The 19,192-nt window shown below is 43.9% G+C and overlaps 1 protein-coding gene across 7 annotated transcripts in view; it reads right to left on the reverse strand.

The window, feature by feature from the left end:
* EPB41L4B (erythrocyte membrane protein band 4.1 like 4B) overlaps positions 1–19,192 on the reverse strand; it is a 147,687-nt gene that overhangs the window by 24,231 nt on the left and 104,264 nt on the right. For all 7 annotated transcript variants that reach the window (XM_032164822.2, XM_058445454.1, XM_032164821.2 and 4 more), the window contains 4 exons: positions 16,885–17,003; positions 10,790–10,915; positions 6,487–6,554; positions 3,078–3,176 (listed from right to left, as the gene is read on the reverse strand). In XM_032164822.2, the coding sequence (XP_032020713.1) occupies positions 3,078–3,176; positions 6,487–6,554; positions 10,790–10,915; positions 16,885–17,003 (412 nt within the window). The remainder of the gene's footprint in view (positions 1–3,077; positions 3,177–6,486; positions 6,555–10,789; positions 10,916–16,884; positions 17,004–19,192) is intronic.

Here is a 19,192-nt window from a genome sequence, read left to right on the forward strand (position 1 = left end):
ACTTTGGGAGGCTGAAGTGGGCAGATCACCTGAGGTCAGGAGTTCAAGACCAACCTGGCCAACATGGTGAAACCCTAGCTCTACTAAAAATACAAAAATTAGCTGGGCGTGGTGGCACACGCCTGTAATTCCAGCTACTAGGCAGGCTGAGGCAGGAGGCAGGAGGCAGGAGAATCACTTGAACCTAGGGGGCGGAGGCTGCAGCGAGCTAAGATTGCCCCATTGCACTCCAGCCTGGGTGACAGAGTGAGACTCCACCTCAAAAAAATAATAATAAAAAAAATAACAAAAAGATGGGCAAATGAGTGGTAACCAGTGTCAAGGATTCGAGAACTCTTCATGGGACAGTAACAGTGGGAAAATCTCTCCATGAATGTTGCTATTTTCTACTAATGGGGAAAATGCTGCCATCGTTTGATTTTGAAAGCAGAATACTTTGGGGGCAGCTTAAGAAATACACATGTAAAGTTCAAGGTTTGAAAAAGAGTGTCCTTAAAAGAGCCAGTTTGATTAACTGGGCATGGTGGCATGCGCCTGTAGTCCCAGCTACTTGGGAGGCTGAGGCCAAAGAATCGCTTGAACCTAGGAGGCGAAGGTTGCAGTGAGCCGGGATTGTGCCACTGAGCTCCAGCCTGGGCGACAGAGTGAGACTCGGTAAAAAAAAAAAAAAAAAAAAAAAAAAAAAAAGAGCGAGCTTGGTGAGTTAGTGAAATTTTCTTTCCTTCCAGGTTATATATCAGCCAGTCATTGTTTCAAACATGATTACATCTCTCAAATGAGTGATAGTAACATTTTGAGTTTCAAAATGTAAAAGGAATGACAAGTTCTGCCAGCTTTATCCTCGAGGGAAGCAAACTGTCGTGGCTTAATTGTCCCCCAGAGATCATTAGGACTGTTAATTATTTGAACTTTACTTCTTTTGGCTTTCCTAGGAAATGCAGCTGACCAGAAGTTTCTATGAAGGATAATGAGGTGGGACATATCTCCCTTAATATTCCCCATACATGCCTCTTTTCCTTTTCACAGGTACAAATGGCAGACCTGAGATGGCTCTTAGAGAATTGCATCCAGAATCTTGTTTCCTGTCCTACATTTTGCACTCTGGGTACCCCCTAAACTCCATCTTTCCTCAGACACTTCCAGGTCCTAGAGAAGAAAGAAAGGGGACCTCATCTTATGGCCAGGGCGTTGGGGCTTTACCCACATTCTGTCATGTTAAACCCCACAAAACTCCTCAGAGGCAGGTAGTATCCCATCCATTTTACAGAGGAAGGAAGAGAGGATCAAAGAGTCATTTCTCCAAGAGCTTACAGCTGTAAACTAGCTAGGGGCCTGACAGAAGCCTTTCCAACTCCAAAGCCCCCATGCTTTCCATTTGTCCAGCGAGCCCCCTGCAGTTACTCTCTGAGCAATGACACATCTAGGCACAGTACCCATGCCATAGCTAAGGTCAAGAAATGAGAACTACAAGTTGGGCGCGGTGGCTCATGCCTGTAATCCTAGCACTTTGGGAGGCTGGGGGCTGGGGGGGGCGCTGGATCACTTGAGGTCAGGAGTTCGAAACCAGCCTGGCCAACATGGTGAAACCCTGTCTCTACTAAAAATACAAAAAAATTAGCTGGGCATGGTGGCGGGCACCTGTAATCCCAGCTACTTGGGAGGCTGAGGCAGGAGAATTGCTTGAACCCGGGAGGTGGAGGCTGCAGTGAGCCTAGATTGTGCCACTGCACTCCAGCCAGAGTGACAGAGCAAGACTCTGTCCCAAAAAAAAAAAAAAAAAAAAGGGAACTACCACTGTGATCAGTACTACAACTATTACTAGTACTCACCACCCTGATTACAGCAGTTATCTTTCTGCTTTGGATTATAATTATTTGTGACTCTTGTCTTTCCCTCCAGTAAAGTGTGAGTCTTTGGATGGGAATTGTCAAAGTCACTTTACTATTCCCCAACGATGCCTAGAACAGTCAGGTGCACATGCGCCCTGGTGATTCTGGGACACTTTGGGAAATGGCTCCTCCTACAGGTGTCAAAGCTCAGTGATTAGCTTTGGTTCTGTTGACAGACGGGGCTGCCTTTTCATGGATATGCCATGGAAAGCAGCTTCTGATGTGGGTTGCAATGATCCCCATCCTAGTATTCATGCCACTGTGTAATCCCTCCCCTTGAGTGTGGGCTGGACATAGGGATTTGCTTCTAATAAACAGAATATGGCAAAAGTTTTGGGGGCCAGGCATGGTGGCTCACACCTGCAGTCCCAGCACTTTGGGAGGTCGAGGTAGGCAGATTACTTGAGGTCAGGAGTTCTAGACCAGCCTGGCCAACATGGTGAAACCCCATCTCTACTGAAAATACAAAAATCAGCCAGGCGTGGTGGCTCACACCTGTAATCCCAACTACTTGGGAGGCTGAGGCAGGGGAATTGCTTGAACCTGGGAGGCGGATTGCAGTGAGCCAAGATTGCACCACTGCACTCTGGCTTGAGCGACAGAGCAAGACTTTGTCTCAAAAAGAAAAAAAGTGATGGGATGTCAGTTCTGTGCATAGGTTACAAAAGACTGTGCCTTTGCCTTGCTGTCACTCTCTCTGGCTCTTCTTGTGTGCTGTCTCTGATGGAGAAGGCTGGAGAGACCTATGTGACTACAGGCTGAGGGGCATCCTCTGTCCAACAGTCCTTGAGGACCTGATCCCTGTCAGCAACCATAAGAATGAGCCTGCAAATGAGACCGCAGCCCTGACACCTTGAATGCAGCCTTGTAAGAGCCCCTGATACAGAAGACCCAGCTGAGCCATGCCCCGACCCCCACTCCACAGGAACTGTGAGGTGATAAAGGTGGATTGTTTTAAGACACTAAGTTTGGGAGCAATTTATTGCACAGTAGTCAGTAATGAATCCTTATGCCAACTATGTAAGGTTTTCAGGGAGAAAGGGCTAGTCCCGTTATTACCTAAATTGGAAATAAATGGAATTTGGGGGCTGCTCCCTGGGACTAGTCAGAGGGACTAAGAAGCATTTGTATCTAAACATTTAGTCATTGTAGTTGTTTTAATTGAAAAAGTTGCAGTACAGAACTCACAAACTATACTGTCTTGTTAACTTCCTCACTCGAGGAGGCTTGATTTCCGGCTTTTCCACAGGTGGCTGGGCAGTTTCCACACGAATAGGAATAGGACTTCTAGAGACACACCGAAAAACAGAACAATACCATCAAAAAAGGTTTATGGTCTTGTTTTAGCCATAGGGACTGCTTTCTCAGTTAATGTATACCTTAATAACATTGATAGTCAAGAAATCCATTTTTTTGCCTTTCTACTCTACTTAGTTAATAATTATTTTTTAAAACCATAGAAAATCCAAACAGTAAGAAAAAAATCACAGGGAAGAAAATATAGCAAGTGGGGGAACTAAACTAATTGAGGTACCAAATAAAATTTCTCTGCTCCAAAGCAGCCACCCCTGCCCCCAACATGAGGGGTGAACCAGACTGAGGGTTTGGTTCATAACCAGGTTTTGCCAGTAAAATGAAGAGAAACCTATGGATAACCTGTTTTTAATGCCAAGTAATCTGGTAGCTATTCTATTTTAAACATAGCACAGACTATATATTTTTTTTAAAAAGATAAGAACCATACTATACTTTGTGTGAAAAATGCATAATCAGAAGACCTTTAGGACTCGCTGTTAACACATTTTAATTCCATGTATGTGTGAAAATGCTAAAAATTAAGTTTCACTTTTATCTTTACCCAATAATTTATTTCAGGTAACCAATGGACCCTACTCAAAATAGTAATTTTAAGAAAAAGTTTTAATGCATTTTTGTAGTGGTCATGACTAATTTCATTTTTAAAAAATCAGTTCATTACATCCTAGGACCAACAAGGCATCAAAACAAGTTGAGGTCCTTGAAAGGGACCCCTGGCAAGTCAGCTGACACTTCTGGGTCAGTGCTCAATATGGTGATAAGTACGTGGCCAGAGCCTAACAAATGCATGTTGAGGCCGGGTGCAGTGGCTCACGCCTGTAATCCCAGCACTTTAGGAGGCTGAGGTGGGCAGATCACTTGAGGTCAGGAGTTTGAGACCAGCCTGGGCAACATGATAATACCCGTTTCTACAAAAAAATACAAAATTAGCCAGGTATGGTGGCGCATGCTTATAGTCCCAGCTACTCAGGAGGCTGAGGTGGGAGGATCACCTGAGTCCAGGAGGTCGAGGCTGCAATGAGCCATGATTATGCTACTCTACTGCAGCCTGGGTGACAGAGTGAGACCCTGTCTCAAAAAAAAAAAAAAAAAAAGTATGTTGAATAAACACATGAATGAGAAAACAGAGGATTTGAGTCAATGCATCCTATACTCATGGTTTCCTCAAGCTGCGACTCCAGAGTAAAGGCAATGTGGTCCCTGAAGAACGTATAGTCTATTGGGGGAGCACATGAATTTGCTTGGGTGAAACGGTCAGCATCAGGGAAAGCTACGCGGAGGAGTTTCCTCTTTCCAGATGGAGCAAAGACCACAAAGATGAGAGGCAGAGTGGCGACCTAGCTGAACGCAGGGCACTAGAACTACTGTCTGGTGAGGTCTCAGTGGAAGAGCAGAGGGTTTTGACTGGAGGGAAAGTCGAGGCCAGGTCATACGGGGCCTCAGGCTGAGGAGTCTGCACTGAAGGCAATGGGCCTCAACTCTCTTAAAGGTTTTAGGCAAAGGAGTGGCATAGTCAGATTTACATTTTAGAAAGGTCCTTAGAACAATGAAGAGGACCAGGTGAAATGGAGGACAGAAGCATCTTAGAGGATTGTGGGCAGCAGTAGGCCCGGAAGACAATGAGGGCTCAAGGTATAGTCAAGAGGAGAAGAGGACGGATGTGGAAGGTAAAATGAAAGTCAAATTGCCAGGACTTGGTGACCAATTAGATGAGGGAATAAGGTAGGAGAAAAGCAAGGACTCCCAGGTTTCAGGCCTGGGTGAGGGGTAGGTAATAATACCATTGACTAAGAATGGAAACCAGGTGAAGGTTAGTGGGGTGGGGTGGGAAGACATGAATTAAGTTTTTGAAAAGCCCTGGAGGCAGCTGGGTATGTATCTCAGGAGTAAGACAAATTTATACCAAGAACACAGATTGGGAATCATAAGGTGACACAGAGAAATGTTAGCTTTTATTTTTGGCATCAAGTATAATAATTCCCCAGAGCAGTGGTTCTAGATCACCTAGGTGCCTGTTAACATGATGATTCTTGTCTCTACTGGCACCCATCAAACCACCACCAAGCACATTCATACAAAGGATCCAAAAGGTCCGGAGTAGGACCCAGGAGTCTGTGTCTGTGTTTTTAAGAAGAGACTCTCATGCAGTGGTCCTTGGACCCATTTTGGAAAACTACCCTAAGGAGACCCTGCTGGTGTTAGTAAACCACCAGGTGGCAGTGAGGCCACCACCACCATGCCAAGAAGGAAAGAGTTCCTGTTCTCTGTGAGATCAGGAGAGGAAGGACTTCCTCTGGGTTTGGGGTGGTGGTGGCCTGGAAGCTTTAAAGAACATGTGTAGGGGATGGGAGGAGAGTGGATGATGAGAAATTACTTAATGGGTACAATGTAGATTATTTGAATGATGGATATTCTAAAAGCCCTGACTTCACTACTGTGCAATCTATGCACAGATCCAAGTTACACTTGTACCCCATAGATTTATGCAAATAAAAAATAGGCTAGGTGCGGTGGCTCACACCTGTAATCTCAGCACTTTGGGAGGCCGAGGTGGGTGGATCACTTAAGTCAGGAGTTCAAGACCAGCCTGGCCAACATAGTGAAGCCCTGTCTCTACTACAATTACAAAAATTAGCTGGGCACAGTGGCGCACACCTGTAATCCCAGTTACTCGGGAGGATGAGGCACAAGTATCCCTTGAATCTGGGAGGCAGAGGTTGCAGTGAGCCGAGATTGCACCACTGCACTCCAGCCTGGGCAACAGAGGAAGACTCTGTCTTAAAAAATAATAATTAAATAAATTTTAAAAAGGAACATATGTGGCTCCAGCACTAGCAAGAAGCTCAGCAGGCAAGGCATTTCAATGGGCCAAGGGAAGCTGGGCCAAGGCCAAGCTGGAGTTGCGAGAAGAAGCCAGGTCTTGAAGGGCCTCCTGCACTCTGTTAAGGAGTTGGGATTCCATTCTGAGTGTAAACGGAGCTTTTAAAGGGCTTTAAGCAGGGGGATGGCAAGGTGAAGCCCACATGCTTGAGTGACAACCCAAAGTGATTGATTTCTTTGTTAATGCAGCAGGCAGAGATATTAAAACTGAGAATAAGCAGCATTTTTGAGGCTTGCAGAAAGTTGGTTAAGCCAGTCTTTTTCCATCTCTTTGGGCTCATATTCTCTGTTTTCTCTGTCCTCTGATTTTATCAGCTAATGCCTTCGTGAGCAATATTTCAAGGATAATGTTGATGCTATAGAGAATATCATTTCCCCATTCAGACAAGGAGCAACAGACCTTACACTAGGGTCCTGAAGACTGGATTTCTTATTGATATTTACAAACGTTGATTCCTCTTTTCCACCCTGTTAAAGAAAGTATTCAGGTTAGTCAAAACTGAATATGTTGGCATGCAAAAAATGTTTTCAAGTCTCTTACATTCAAAAGATTATAGAAATTGGCAAGTGGACCAAAGAGGTAGTTCACCAAGTACTCAATCAATAGAGAATCTTGCTCTGGTGTTTATATATGTCAACAAAAAATGTTTTCTTGAGTAATGGGATTAAGACAATCATTCAGATGCAATCAATTCTTGCATTCATGCTTTTATTGAACACCTGCTACGTGCCAGCTCATGATTGAATTAGAAAGGGATAGTGTGGGAAAAGCCAAACCCGCAGTTTAATCCCTCACCTCACAGTTTAGGTCAGGAATAATAATCAGCTCTATGTTCACATAGCACTTACAGTTTACAAAGGAATTTGGAATCTGTCCTTTCACATCAGCATAACAACCATAACAGCCTGGCAGGAATCACGTCATATGATTTTGAGAGAAACCTTGTCCTCCTCCCTCTGATGGGTCCCACAAAGAATGGTGGGGGAAGAAGAGACACGCACTCAGCCAGCCCGGCCAGCTGACCACACACTAGTGGTCAATACAACATGCAGAGGCCTGCAGTCCTCACGCCCATCACAACATACAGAGCTTGGCCTCTGTTCTAAATACATATTAAGCAAAGATTTCAAGCCTACTGGCTTGGAGGACATGGCATTATTAGCCTGTCAAGATTGCCCACATATAGATCCAGTCTTACATCCTAATCAAAGCCTTTTTAATTTTTGTTTTTGATTTTTTATTTCTTGAGACAGGGTCTGTTCTGTTGCCCAGGCTGGAGTGCAGCAGCACGATCATGGCTCACTGAAGCCTTGACCTCCTGGGCTCAATCGATCCTCCTGCCTCAACCACCAGAGTAGCTGGGACTACGGGCTCACACTACAACACGCAGCTAATTTTTTTCATATTTTTTTGTAGAGACAAGGTTTTGCTGTGTTACCCAGGCTGGTCTTGAACTCCTGGGCTCAAGCAATCTGCCCACCTCGGCCTCCCAAAATGCTGGGATTACAGGCATGAGCTACCACACCCAGCCAAAGCCTTTTTTAGAGTTAGCAACAGATAGTACCATTGGTCTGTTTGACTTCTGCTTCCTTTCCTTATACTCTTACTGTGCACTGATGCCAATAGGGGATTAACACTTAACCCCATAGCAGTATACTTGGCTGTGCATCAACCTCCTCTCCCTCCATCACAACCCCTCAAAACCCTCTAAACCATGGATTCCCAAAGCACGCTTCTGTGTTCCTATGAATTTCAGTTCTACAGGTAAGAGTAGGAGCTACTTATGGCCAGTTAGGTGTGAAAGAAAGTAAAACAGGCTTCTTTCCTCCAGGACTTTTCAGAGCCTATAAGAAGCTGATGTGCACTGGGACTGCCCCATGGGATTTCATGTGCAGCATTTCCAGAATTATCAGGGAGCATCCCGTGGGGCTTGTGTTCCTTATAACATCTTGGGAAACACTGCTGTCAAATTACTGACTTCACACTCCCCTGCTTTTTTCCTGCTTTCATGCCCTCCCGCTATGTCTTTTTGGCTAGGAAATGTGTTCTTCCCTATTTCTCATCTCTTCCCTATACTTTACAAAATAGAATATTTTCAAGATACTGCACTTCTCCAATGGAGCAGAAATATGGGTCCTCCACAGATAATACCTGCACCATGGGGTTATTGGGGACATGTTACAACTTTCTAATGTAGATAATTACAGCTTTGTAAATTGCAAAGTATGTGTCAGTTTTGTTTGTTCTGTGATAGTATAAAAATGGCATACCTGAAATCAATGAAGGTAGACTGAAAATAAAGAATTTGTGACTATAACCTTGATATTCCTGAGTTTGTGATGGGAAATAAACCTGACCATCCTCTAAAAAGGGCTACCGCTGTTATCTGTAAGCAATCAGTGCCCCCAGCAATTTCATCACGCCACAACTGTGACCACTGCTGTCAATATCTCCGCAGTGGTAGGGCAAGGCATTGCACCAGGTACTCTGCATAGATCATCTCATGTAATCTTCACAATAACCTGATAGATGTTGTTATCTCCATTTTCATATGAGAGAACTAAGGATCAGAGAGGTTGACAAACAAGCTTACGGTGACATTCCTGATCAATCACAGATCAAGGTTCAAAGCCAGACTGTCTGACTTTGAAACTTTTGTGCTACATCTTACTGCCCCCTGTTTATATCACAACCCCCAAATAAAAAGCATTTTGTAAGCTTTCTCTTGACTTTCATGGTATGTTCTGGAAGGACCTAAATTATTCAGATTGCTACATATATAAATGGAAATAATAATACAAGAGATTACTGAGTATTAACTTTACCCTTGGCAACATAAGCATATACATTAGGTTTATAAGGAATGAAGAATATAGTTTTTAAAATTTATTTATTTTTTACTTTATTTATTTGTTTATTTTTTGTGAGGTGGAGTCTTGCTGTGTTGCCCAGGCTACAGTGCAGTGGAGCAATCTCTGCTCACTGTAGCCTCCGCCTCCTGGGTTCAAGCAATTCTCCTGCCTCAGCCTCCCGAGTAGTGGGATTATAGGCATGCACCACCACACCTGGCTAAGTTTCGTATTTTTAGTAGAGACAGGGCTGCGCCACATTGACCAGGCTACTCTCAAACTCCTGGCCTCAAGTGATCCACCCACCTTGGCCTCCCAATGTGCTGGGACTACAGGCATGAGCCACTGTGCCCAGGCTGAAGAAATAGTTATATATTTTTCTAATGAAATCATGGACTGCAGCTTTTTATAATATTTCCAGGACAAGGATGACAAGTGGGCTTCTACCTGAGTGCCAACTCTGATCAACAGGTGGTACCTCCTTGGAATACCCACCAGGTAGAAAGTGATTCTGAGGCTGCATTTAGGGTCACAGGGAAAGAGTCATGGTCCACCAGGGATACCTGTTATGAGTTGAAGTGGGAGAATTTATGGCAGGTATTAAACTAGCAACTTTTTTCTCCAAGTCCACCTTTCAAACATCTATTTTATGGAGCTGGCCCAGGGGCCTGCAAATCTCATGTCTGCTTTGCCAGTAGGCTCCATGATAGGTTCTGTCCATATGGGGCACTCCTTCTTGTCTGCTTCCTGCCCCTGCTAGTCACCCCAGCCTTGCTGCTTCATGTGGGCAGCAGTCGTTCCTCCTACAGTCACAGCTGAATACAATTTGCAGTTTTCCAACACTGGCAGATCCAGCTGCATGGTGTCCACCTCAGACATATCAGCACCAGCCAGCCGATGCCCCCTCCTCAGTCTGAGTCCAGGCCCCACAGGCATGTCTTAAGAGCTCAGAAATACCAGCGCCAGGCACAGTGGCCCCTGCTTAGAAGTCTGAGTTTAGTCTCCACAGGGCTTCTCCTCCAAATATCTAAATTTTAATGTTGACAGCATCTCTGTTCCCTCAGCTGTAGGGATGGAAAGTGTGGCTACCTCTGGTAGGGATGGAAAGGCAGTTGCTACCTCTGGTAACTTGGAGTTGTGTGGCCCCAAATGTGGTCCTGTGGGCTTGTTAGAAATGCATATTCAGGCTGGCACAGTGGCTCATGCCTGTAATCCCAGTACTTCAGGAGGCTGAGGCGGGAGGATTGCTTGAGTCCAGGAGTTCGAGACCAGCCTGGCCAAGATGGTAAAACCCTGTCTCTATAAAAAATACAAAAATTAGCCAGGTGTGATGGTGCATGCCTGTAGTCCCAGCTACTCGGGAGGCTGAGGCAGGAGGATTGATTGAGCCTGTGAGGTTGAGGCCACAGTGAGCCATGATCCCACCACTGCAGCCCAGCCTTTGCAACAGAGTGAGACAAGAAAGAAAGAAAGAAAAAGAAAGAGAGAGGGAGAGGAGAGCAGAGGAGAGCAGAGGAGAGGAGAGGAGAGGAGAGGAGAGGAGAGGAGAGGAGAGGAACCCCCACCCCAATTTACCAAATCTCTGGGGACAGGGCCCAGTTTTCCAGGTTACTTATGCACAATAACATTTGAGAACTGCTGCCTTCAAGTTCTCTTTTTACCCTTTCATGTACCTAATTCTTTTAAATTAAAATCTTGGTTCACATATCAGGTATGGTTCACATACCCGGTTCCCATCTCCTGGCTGGACTCTGACTGACACAGCATCTCAGTCCTATGGTGCCTCTTTCTTCTCTGTGGCATCAAGGAAATCCTATAACATGAAATCAAAGGAATGTATGCATTCTGCGCACCTGAATGTTCACTCGGGAAGCATTTTCCAACTGGGCTTTCAGAATGTTACACTTCACATGATCCGCCACAGGGGAAGGCAAAAGTGGAGTCTGAAGAGTTTTCTCCGAGACTTTCTTTTCTTCAGCCTGAGACAAACCAAAACACAAACAGCAGATTGTAAACAAAGAGAGAACCATGTGCATTAACTTTCCCCAATAATCATAACTGCATATAACACATAGACCTACATACATAGACAGGGGTGTCACCAACTCCTTGTATTTTTATCAGTGCTTTACTATTGGCAAAGGATTCCCAGGCACAGCATCTCATTCCCTCGTGAAATAGCGTGAGGACCTACCAGAATCCAGGGTAAAGGTTTAAAGAGAGGAAAAGGCTTTTCCAGCATCATGGGGCAAGAGCCAGTGGCAGAACAGGACATCTCCTGGTTCAAGTCCCCTAACCTCTGTCCAGTGTTATTTTCCCCATAACTGCCATCTCTTACATAGAAAGATTCAATTCTGTGACTTGTTGGGTCCAGGGGAAGGGTACAAAATATTCATTGGTAGTTTCACAACAAATCTTGCAGAAAATTGTGATTTTCAACAAGAAATTTATATTTGTTATCTTATTGTAGGGTGTCTTGCACTTCAGTAATTTGCATGACCTTTATAATTTTTGCCATACCTCGTGTATTCACTGAACATGTATCTATAATTCATGTGATCCAGTTAAGGTGAATGACTCTGGGACCACCTATTTGAACTGTGTCCAAAGCAATAATATCTTTGAAATTATAGGCTTTATTGACTATTATATTTATTATAATAAACATGATGATGTTTACATCACTATTAAAATAAAAAGTACTCATCCATGTGTACAACCTGAAATCATCTTTGATGGTATACACACCACATTTTGGGAAATAATGTCTTATTGTTAACCATGCCTATTGTGGTCATTTCATATCCCAATGCTAATATGGTACCTGGCACATAGTAGATGTCCAATAAATACCTATTAAAGAAGATTATGATAACATACAGTCATTATTAGAAGAGACGTGTTTAATAAGAAAGACACAGGACCATGAGATTGCTAGAGGTCAGTTCAGTAATATTAGGACTAAATGTGACATATCAGCCACCATGCACCAGAGCAAGAATCAAATGTCCTAAAGCTCTCAAGTTCTTCAAGTTCCAACATTAATCTTATTCACTAATTAAGAAGTCCTACTGAGCACGTTGGTACACACCAAGTGCTATGAAAGCTAGAGGAAGTATAGAGCAACTAGCCAGCTGATATCATTTAATAAAGAAATGAGGTAGAGTTTCCCAGGGGGACCTCCAAACATATGGAGAAGCATTTGGTAGACTAAGCAGAACTCTCCAATTTTATGTAATAGCAAGACAGGCAGAGACAGATTTGAATCTCAGCTCTTTCATTTACTTGGACCATTAAAAAAAAAAGGATCATGGGCTGGGCACGGCGGCTCACACTTGTAATCCCAGTGCTTTGGGAGGCCGGGGCAAGCGGATCACTTGAGCCCAGGAGTTGGAGACCAGCCTAGGAAACACAGTGAAACCTCATCTCTACTAACAATAGAAGAATTAAGAGGGCGTGGTGGCCCACATCTATAATTCCAGCTACTCGGGAGAATCACCTGAGCTCAGGGGCGGAGGTTGCAGAGAGCCAAGACTGCGCCACTGCACTCCAGCATGGGTGACAGAGCAAAACCCTGTCTCAAAAAAAAAAAAAAAAAGGAAAGAAAAGAAAAAAAAGATGCTGATTACAAAAAAAAAACCAATGCCAGTGGCCAACATATACTGAGAGCTTATTATGGGTTAGCCGCTGAATATGCATTTCATATGCATGTCTCACCGAGTCCCCTCATGTAACCATCTCATTTCAAGGTAGCTACTATCATTATCCCCATTTTATAGATACAAAAAACAAAGCAGATAGATGGTAAGTCACTTGCCCATAGTCACACAGGAAGTAAGCAGAGGAGCCAAGACTGACAGCCAGAAATGGTGACATTGGTTACTCCAAAGCCAGAGCTCCTGACTAGTCAATCATACTGCTTCCCCTTAAATTCTCTGAATCTGTTTCTTTCTACATAGGATTGTTATGGTGCTGAAGTGAGAAAAACAGATATAAATGGCACTTTCAGGTTAGATTCTTTTTTTTTTTTTTTTTTTTTTTAGACGGAGTCTCGTCTTGTCGCCCAGGCTGGAGTGCAGTGGCACAATCTTGGCTCACTGCAAGCTCTGCTTCCCGGCTTCATGCCATTCTCCTGCCTCAGCTTCCCGAGTAGCTGGGACTACAGGTGCCCACCACCGCGCCCAGCTAATTTTTTGTATTTTTAGTAGAGATGGGGTTCCACCGTGTTAGCCAGGATGGTCTCAATCTCCTGACCTTGTGATCCGCCTGCCTCGGCCTCCCAAAGTGCTGGGATTACAGGTGTGTGCCACCACGCCCGGCCAGATTAGATTCTTCAGTTAGCAAATATATACAATAATAATAATAAAAAAAGAAGAGCACTGGATGTGAGAACACTAATGATCGATCCCGAGCTATCAATCGTTCCTGAGCCGTCAAGTCGAATCTGAAGAAAGCTGGACTGGATTCGTTATCCTGAAGGCTTCCACGTTCTCCTTCAGGCAAATAAGTAACATTTATTTTGAAAGGTGAGGTTTACAGTATACCCTTAAGATAATTTATCTTATGTTTGTAAATCCTGTTACATCAAGATAATTGAATGGATATTTCACTGGTGCATGAAGAGATAATTTTAAAATTAGATTTAATTTTTCGGAATGGCAGGCTGGTATACAGGAGTCAAATTGGTTATAAAGCCCATTTGAGGCTTTTGACAATTGCTTAAGGGGAAGTAGTTATACTGGCAGTAATGACCGAAGACCCACTTCGAAAAATAGAATGCTGCTAAAATAAGAATGAAAAGTTAGCATTGATTTTCCCCTTGAATTTACTAATTCTAAACTGCATTTTTGGACATAAAATTCAAGCTGGCTTGTTCTTATTCATTCTGGACAATGCAAGACCTGTAATATTCTGCTATATGAACTGACGCAGGTGAAGGCCAATATACATTTTGGGAAATTTGTGCATCGTTATATGAATTTGTATAAGTTTCTGGGTTCCAAGACTGTATCATTCCTGCCTGGAGGATGGCTTCAAGAATGCTGTGCTTTCTCTTCTCCTGTGACTGTATTTTGTATTTTATGTTCAGTCAGTTTGAATTGTGGAAAGATACTTTGTTGTTCAATATGGGATTACAGATTTCAAAACATAGACATGAATGACAAGGAGGCTTTGATATTATTATAGTTGGAAATAGTCCATCTGTTTGGGGATATCGTTTGGGGATAAAGAAATGATCAGATGTGTATTTAAATTGTTTATACAAATTGTTTACACATCTAAAATCTGATGAGAATGAAATTCTTGTGTTAATTTTGGGCACAAGCTTTGGAACTGGACAGTGAAAATGACATCTCACCATTCAATCAAGAACAGGAAGTTATCCAAACCTTAGAAGAATCACAGGATTCTTGATCCTTGAGGCTGGAAAAAACCTTAAAAGCCATCCAAGCCAGTGGCTCCCAATTTTGGTGTCATGATCAGAAGTGAGAAGTGAGGTCTGTTGCAAGGAATGTTTCATGAATGATAACAACAACAACAAAAAAAATTAAAGTGTGGCCAGGCATGGTGGCTCATGCCTGTAATCCCAGCACTTTGGGAGGCTGAGGCGGGTGGATCACTTGAGGCCAGGGGTTCAAGACCAGCCTGGCCAACATGATGAAATCCCGTCTCCTCTACTAAAAATATAAAAATTAGCCAGGTGTGGTGGCGTGTGCCTATAATCCCAGCTACTTGGGAGGTTGAGGCAGGAGAATTGCTTGAACCTGGGAGGCGGAGGTTGCAGTGAGCCGAGATCATGCCGCTGCACTCCAGCCTGGGAGGCAGAGCAAGACTCCATCTTAAAAAAACAACAACAACAACAACAACAACAACAACAAAGTGTGAAGTAATATATTGTGTGTGTGTGTGTGTGTCAGGACAAAGTCAAAATTATCTGTATAATCACATCACTCTAGCTTACTTGATTACTAATGCATTTCTTTTTTTTTTTTTTTTTTTTTTGAAAGGGAGTCTCGCTCTGTCACCTAGGCTGCAATGCAGTGGCAGGATCTCAGCTCACTGCAACCTCTGCCTCGTGGGTTCAAGTGATTCTTCTGCCTCAGCCTCCCTAGTGGCTGGGATTACAGGTGCCCGCCACCACACCTTGCTAATTTTTGTACTTATAGTAGAAATGAGGGTCTCGCCATGTTGCTCAGGCTGGTCTTGAACTCCTGACCTCAAGAGATCCACCTGCCTTAGCCTCCCAAAGTGCTAGGATTACAGGCATGAGCCACCATGCCAGGCCAATTTCTTTGAGTGGAGGAGATAGGAAGAGAGTTGTTACTTGACCTCCAGGGAAATGCTCAATAACCCACAGGTGTCTCAGGTAGGCCTTCACCTAGAGCAAACCGCTAATGTCAATGCCCCACCAATAGTCATGGCAATTGCAAATCACTATAGAGCTTGTGAGTTCTGTGCTACACTATATGCTGTATTTCCTTGTAAAATATTTTTGGATTTTGCCAAACTCTAGATAAGCCCCCATTAAAACCATTTATTGTGTATACTGCAGAAGAAAAGTTGAAAACCAAGCGACTAAGAAAACGAAGACCAATCGGGGGCACACGGTGCATTGGGTTGAATCCCTAGCAGCTAGGGCAAGCCTGCTCAATAAAGATTTGTTGATTGAATGGCTATCAGAGCCATCCTGCAGGAGGAATTCTCTCGTGATCTGGTGATCACAGAGGGTGGTATAGAAAAAAAAGTGAATGAGCAGGGCTTTGAAGGTTAAACCTGAAGTTGGGGTCCATTAGTAATCAGAGGAACTTTAGGCCGCCCTGCTGAGGGATTATGGGAAAGGTCAGGGATGGGAAGGGCAGGAGGTGTAACCTTCCCATGCTGCACAGGGCAGTTCTTCCAAATTCTTCCTATTCCCTCTCATAAAGGGACAAAGCTAAGCATTAAAGTGGAAGAAAGGAACCATGAATGAAAAAGATTCTTCCTTTGGGGATTTAAAAAATTGAAATTTATGTACAACAGTGGCTCTCAACTGGGGAGATTTTGCTCTTCTGAGAACATTTGGCAATGTCTGGAGACATTTTCGGTTGTCACAACTGGATGGGGGTCCCTAACGGCATTCAGTGCGTTGTGGCTGCAAAACATTTTACGATGCACAGGACGGCTACTGCAAAAAAGAGTCATCAGGCCAAAATGTTGCTAGTGCCAAAGTTGAGAAACGCTGGCAAAGAAAATGAGGAAGCATGTTGGAGTGCAAAGGACACTGGATGGAGAGTCAAGGGCCTTGCAACCTTGTGAAGGGCCGTGTGACCTTGAGAAAGTCATTTCTCTTCTTCTGGTCTGAGACATTGAGAAGGTTGTCAAGGGCTGTGCAACCTTGAGAAAGTCATTTCCCTTCCTCTAGTCTGAGACATTGTGAATGTTGCACTAAATGACAGACTGAATCCAGCAGTGGTATGTATCGTTCTAAGATAAAATTTGACTTTTATAAGGCTGCCTATTTGGATGTAAGAATAGGTCTAGCCAAAAGGGGGCCTGGCTTCTGCCTTGTCTCCTTCTCCCTCTCTTCCTTCCATCTGCAAATGGTTACTGAACATCTACAATGTGCCAGGCATTGTCAGAGGGACATAGAGGGCTAGAAATGCAAAGCGGTAAATGTGGATGCTCCCTCTGAGGCTTTCGGTCTAGTAGGAGGGAGAGACAACTAACAAACAGATCTAGGCTGTCGGGCAAAACACTGGGAACGACGCCCAATGCTACAATTCACCCAAAAGGAAGGTAAGTAAATATCTGCTCCTAAAGGACAGCCTGAACAGAAATGTCAGGACAGATGGAATAGAGATCCCTCCAAAGCAAAGGCACTTGGTTTAGCAGGCAGGCTAGGGTAGTAATCAGAGGTTTGATGTCAGCACCAAGTCCATGGTCATGGCAGAGCCCCGGCCCTTGGCACCTTGTTTATGTTGATGTGCAGAGGAGGCCAGGGTCCAGCAGTCTTCACAGTTTCCAGTTCCAGCTTCTTTAGATGGGCAGCGGCTTCACTGAACAAGGCAGGTGTTCCTGGACTCAGTTCTACAAAGCAGCCAGGAGAAATAAATAAGGAAAGGTTGAAAGGACAGACAGATACAAGGGAAAAGGGACACTTGCCAGCACCCGATTCCCAGCACCCTTTCTGCTGGCCTCCTCCTCCTCCAGCAGCTCTCATGCCTTGAGTATGCATCAGCTGATAGGGTGTGAGAATATCTGAGGTCAAGGTTTCAAGATCTAACTGTCCCACACATGAGCTGGACGCCCCTGGGTACGTTGTTTTGCCTCTCTGATCCTCTGAGCCATTTAAAAATGCAAACAAAATTACTTACCTTGCAGAGTTGCTGTGAATATCAAATGAAGTCATTTATGTATAAATGCTTTAAAAATGGAAAAGCACTATGCAAATTGGAAAGATTAGTGTTCAGGCTAACAGGCATATAATGTGCCCTTAAAAGCCATGTTATATTCCTAAAATCAAATCCATTGATTTTTATTTTTGTGCTACTTTGGATTCATTTGCCGCTACTTCTCCTTCCAGCTTGAATTTACTCATTAATACATTAAATATTCATTAAATATTAAATATTCATTACATATTAAAACTTGTGCCAAGTATCATTAGCAATTGGGATCTGGGAGCTGAAAGAAAGAGGTGAATGAGACACAGTTTTAATCTAATGGAGATGACAGACACATGTGGAGATATTCTGAAGAAGACTGAGAAAAGGTTTATTTAATTGCTAAAGGAGCAAGACGGAATCGAGGATGGGTGTTACGGAACATTTCACTGACAAGCGAATATTTGAATGGGCTGCTAAGGGATGTGTAGGAGTTCAACAAGGTGGGGAAAAGTATTCCAGGCAAAGGCAACAGCAGGTGCAAAGGACAGAGTTGAGACCCAGTAGAGTATTTTGTGAGAAGAGAGTAGTTCTGTGTAGCTAGAGTATGGTGAGGAGTGGAGGGAAGAATGAAGACCTTGGCAGGGGTCAGGATATGCAAGGTCTGTGTATGGCCCTGCTCAGAAGTGAGGACTTTATCCCAGACAGTGAAGAGCTAATGAAAGGTCTTATGGCATGTGGTCAGAGTTATGTGGTGAGAACTATGACTTCGGCAGCTACTATTTGGAGATTGTCCTGGAGCTGGTACCCCTTAGGAGGCTGTTATGGTTATTTAGATATACAAAGATGAGGCAGGGACTAGGGCATGGGCAGTGTGGATAGTGATGAGGGACAGAGTTCTGATTCTTTAATACCAAGTGGGTGTCGAGTTTCCATTTCCAGCTCAGCTGACACAGAGTTGTTCCCTGTGGCCCCAAGGTGAAGGTTGGATGGCCCATCCCGTCTCACCAGCTCACAGACTCACACAATATCAGAGCTGAAAGGTTCCTTGGTCATCATCTCAATACCCTCTACCCTATTTCATGGATGAGAAAATAGAAGATCAAAGAGGGAACTCAGTTCAAGGGTAAGAGCTAGAATTGAAGCCTCCACTTTAGTACTTTTCTTTTCTTTTCTTTTTTGAGACAGAGTCTCACTCTGCCACCCAGGCTGGAGTGCAGTGGCACCATCTCGGCTCACTGCAACCTTCACCTCCAAAGTTCAAGTGATTCTCGTGCCTCGGCCTCCCAAGTAGCCAGGATTACAGGTGCACGACACCATGCCCAGCTAATTTACGTATTTTCAGTAGAGACAGGGTTTCACCATGTTGGCCAGGTTGGTCTCGAACTCCTGACCTCGGATGATCCACCCATCTCGGCCTCCCAAAGTGCTGGGATTACAAGCATAATTACAACCTCTGCCTCCAAGTTTCAAGCGATTCTCCTGCCTCAACCTCCTGAGTAGCTGAGATTATAGGCACGTGCCACTGCGTCCAGCCTTCAGTACTTTTCAAACCACATTTGATAAACAACAGGTTCTTTCCCCCAGTCTACCAAAGATGAATTCTCTGGTAACATATAATAAAAGTGAGTTTCTAGAAAAATAAAATAACGGACATGCAGAATCAAAGCCCATATTTTTATTAGATTTAAAAGATATAAACTCATTCTGTCATATTGCTAACAATATTTCTGGGCTGGGTATGGTGGCTCATGCCTATAATCCCAGAACTTTGGGAGGCTGAAGCAGGAGTGTTGCTTAAGCCCAAGAGTTCAAGACCATCCTGGGCAACATGGCAAGACCCTGTCATAAAATAAAATAATAAAATTTCAAATTGCTCACTCTCTATTTTTG

This window comes from Hylobates moloch, unplaced genomic scaffold (assembly GCF_009828535.3).
Source record: "Hylobates moloch isolate HMO894 unplaced genomic scaffold, HMol_V3 SCAFFOLD_10, whole genome shotgun sequence".
Classification (NCBI taxonomy): Eukaryota; Metazoa; Chordata; class Mammalia; order Primates; family Hylobatidae; genus Hylobates; species Hylobates moloch.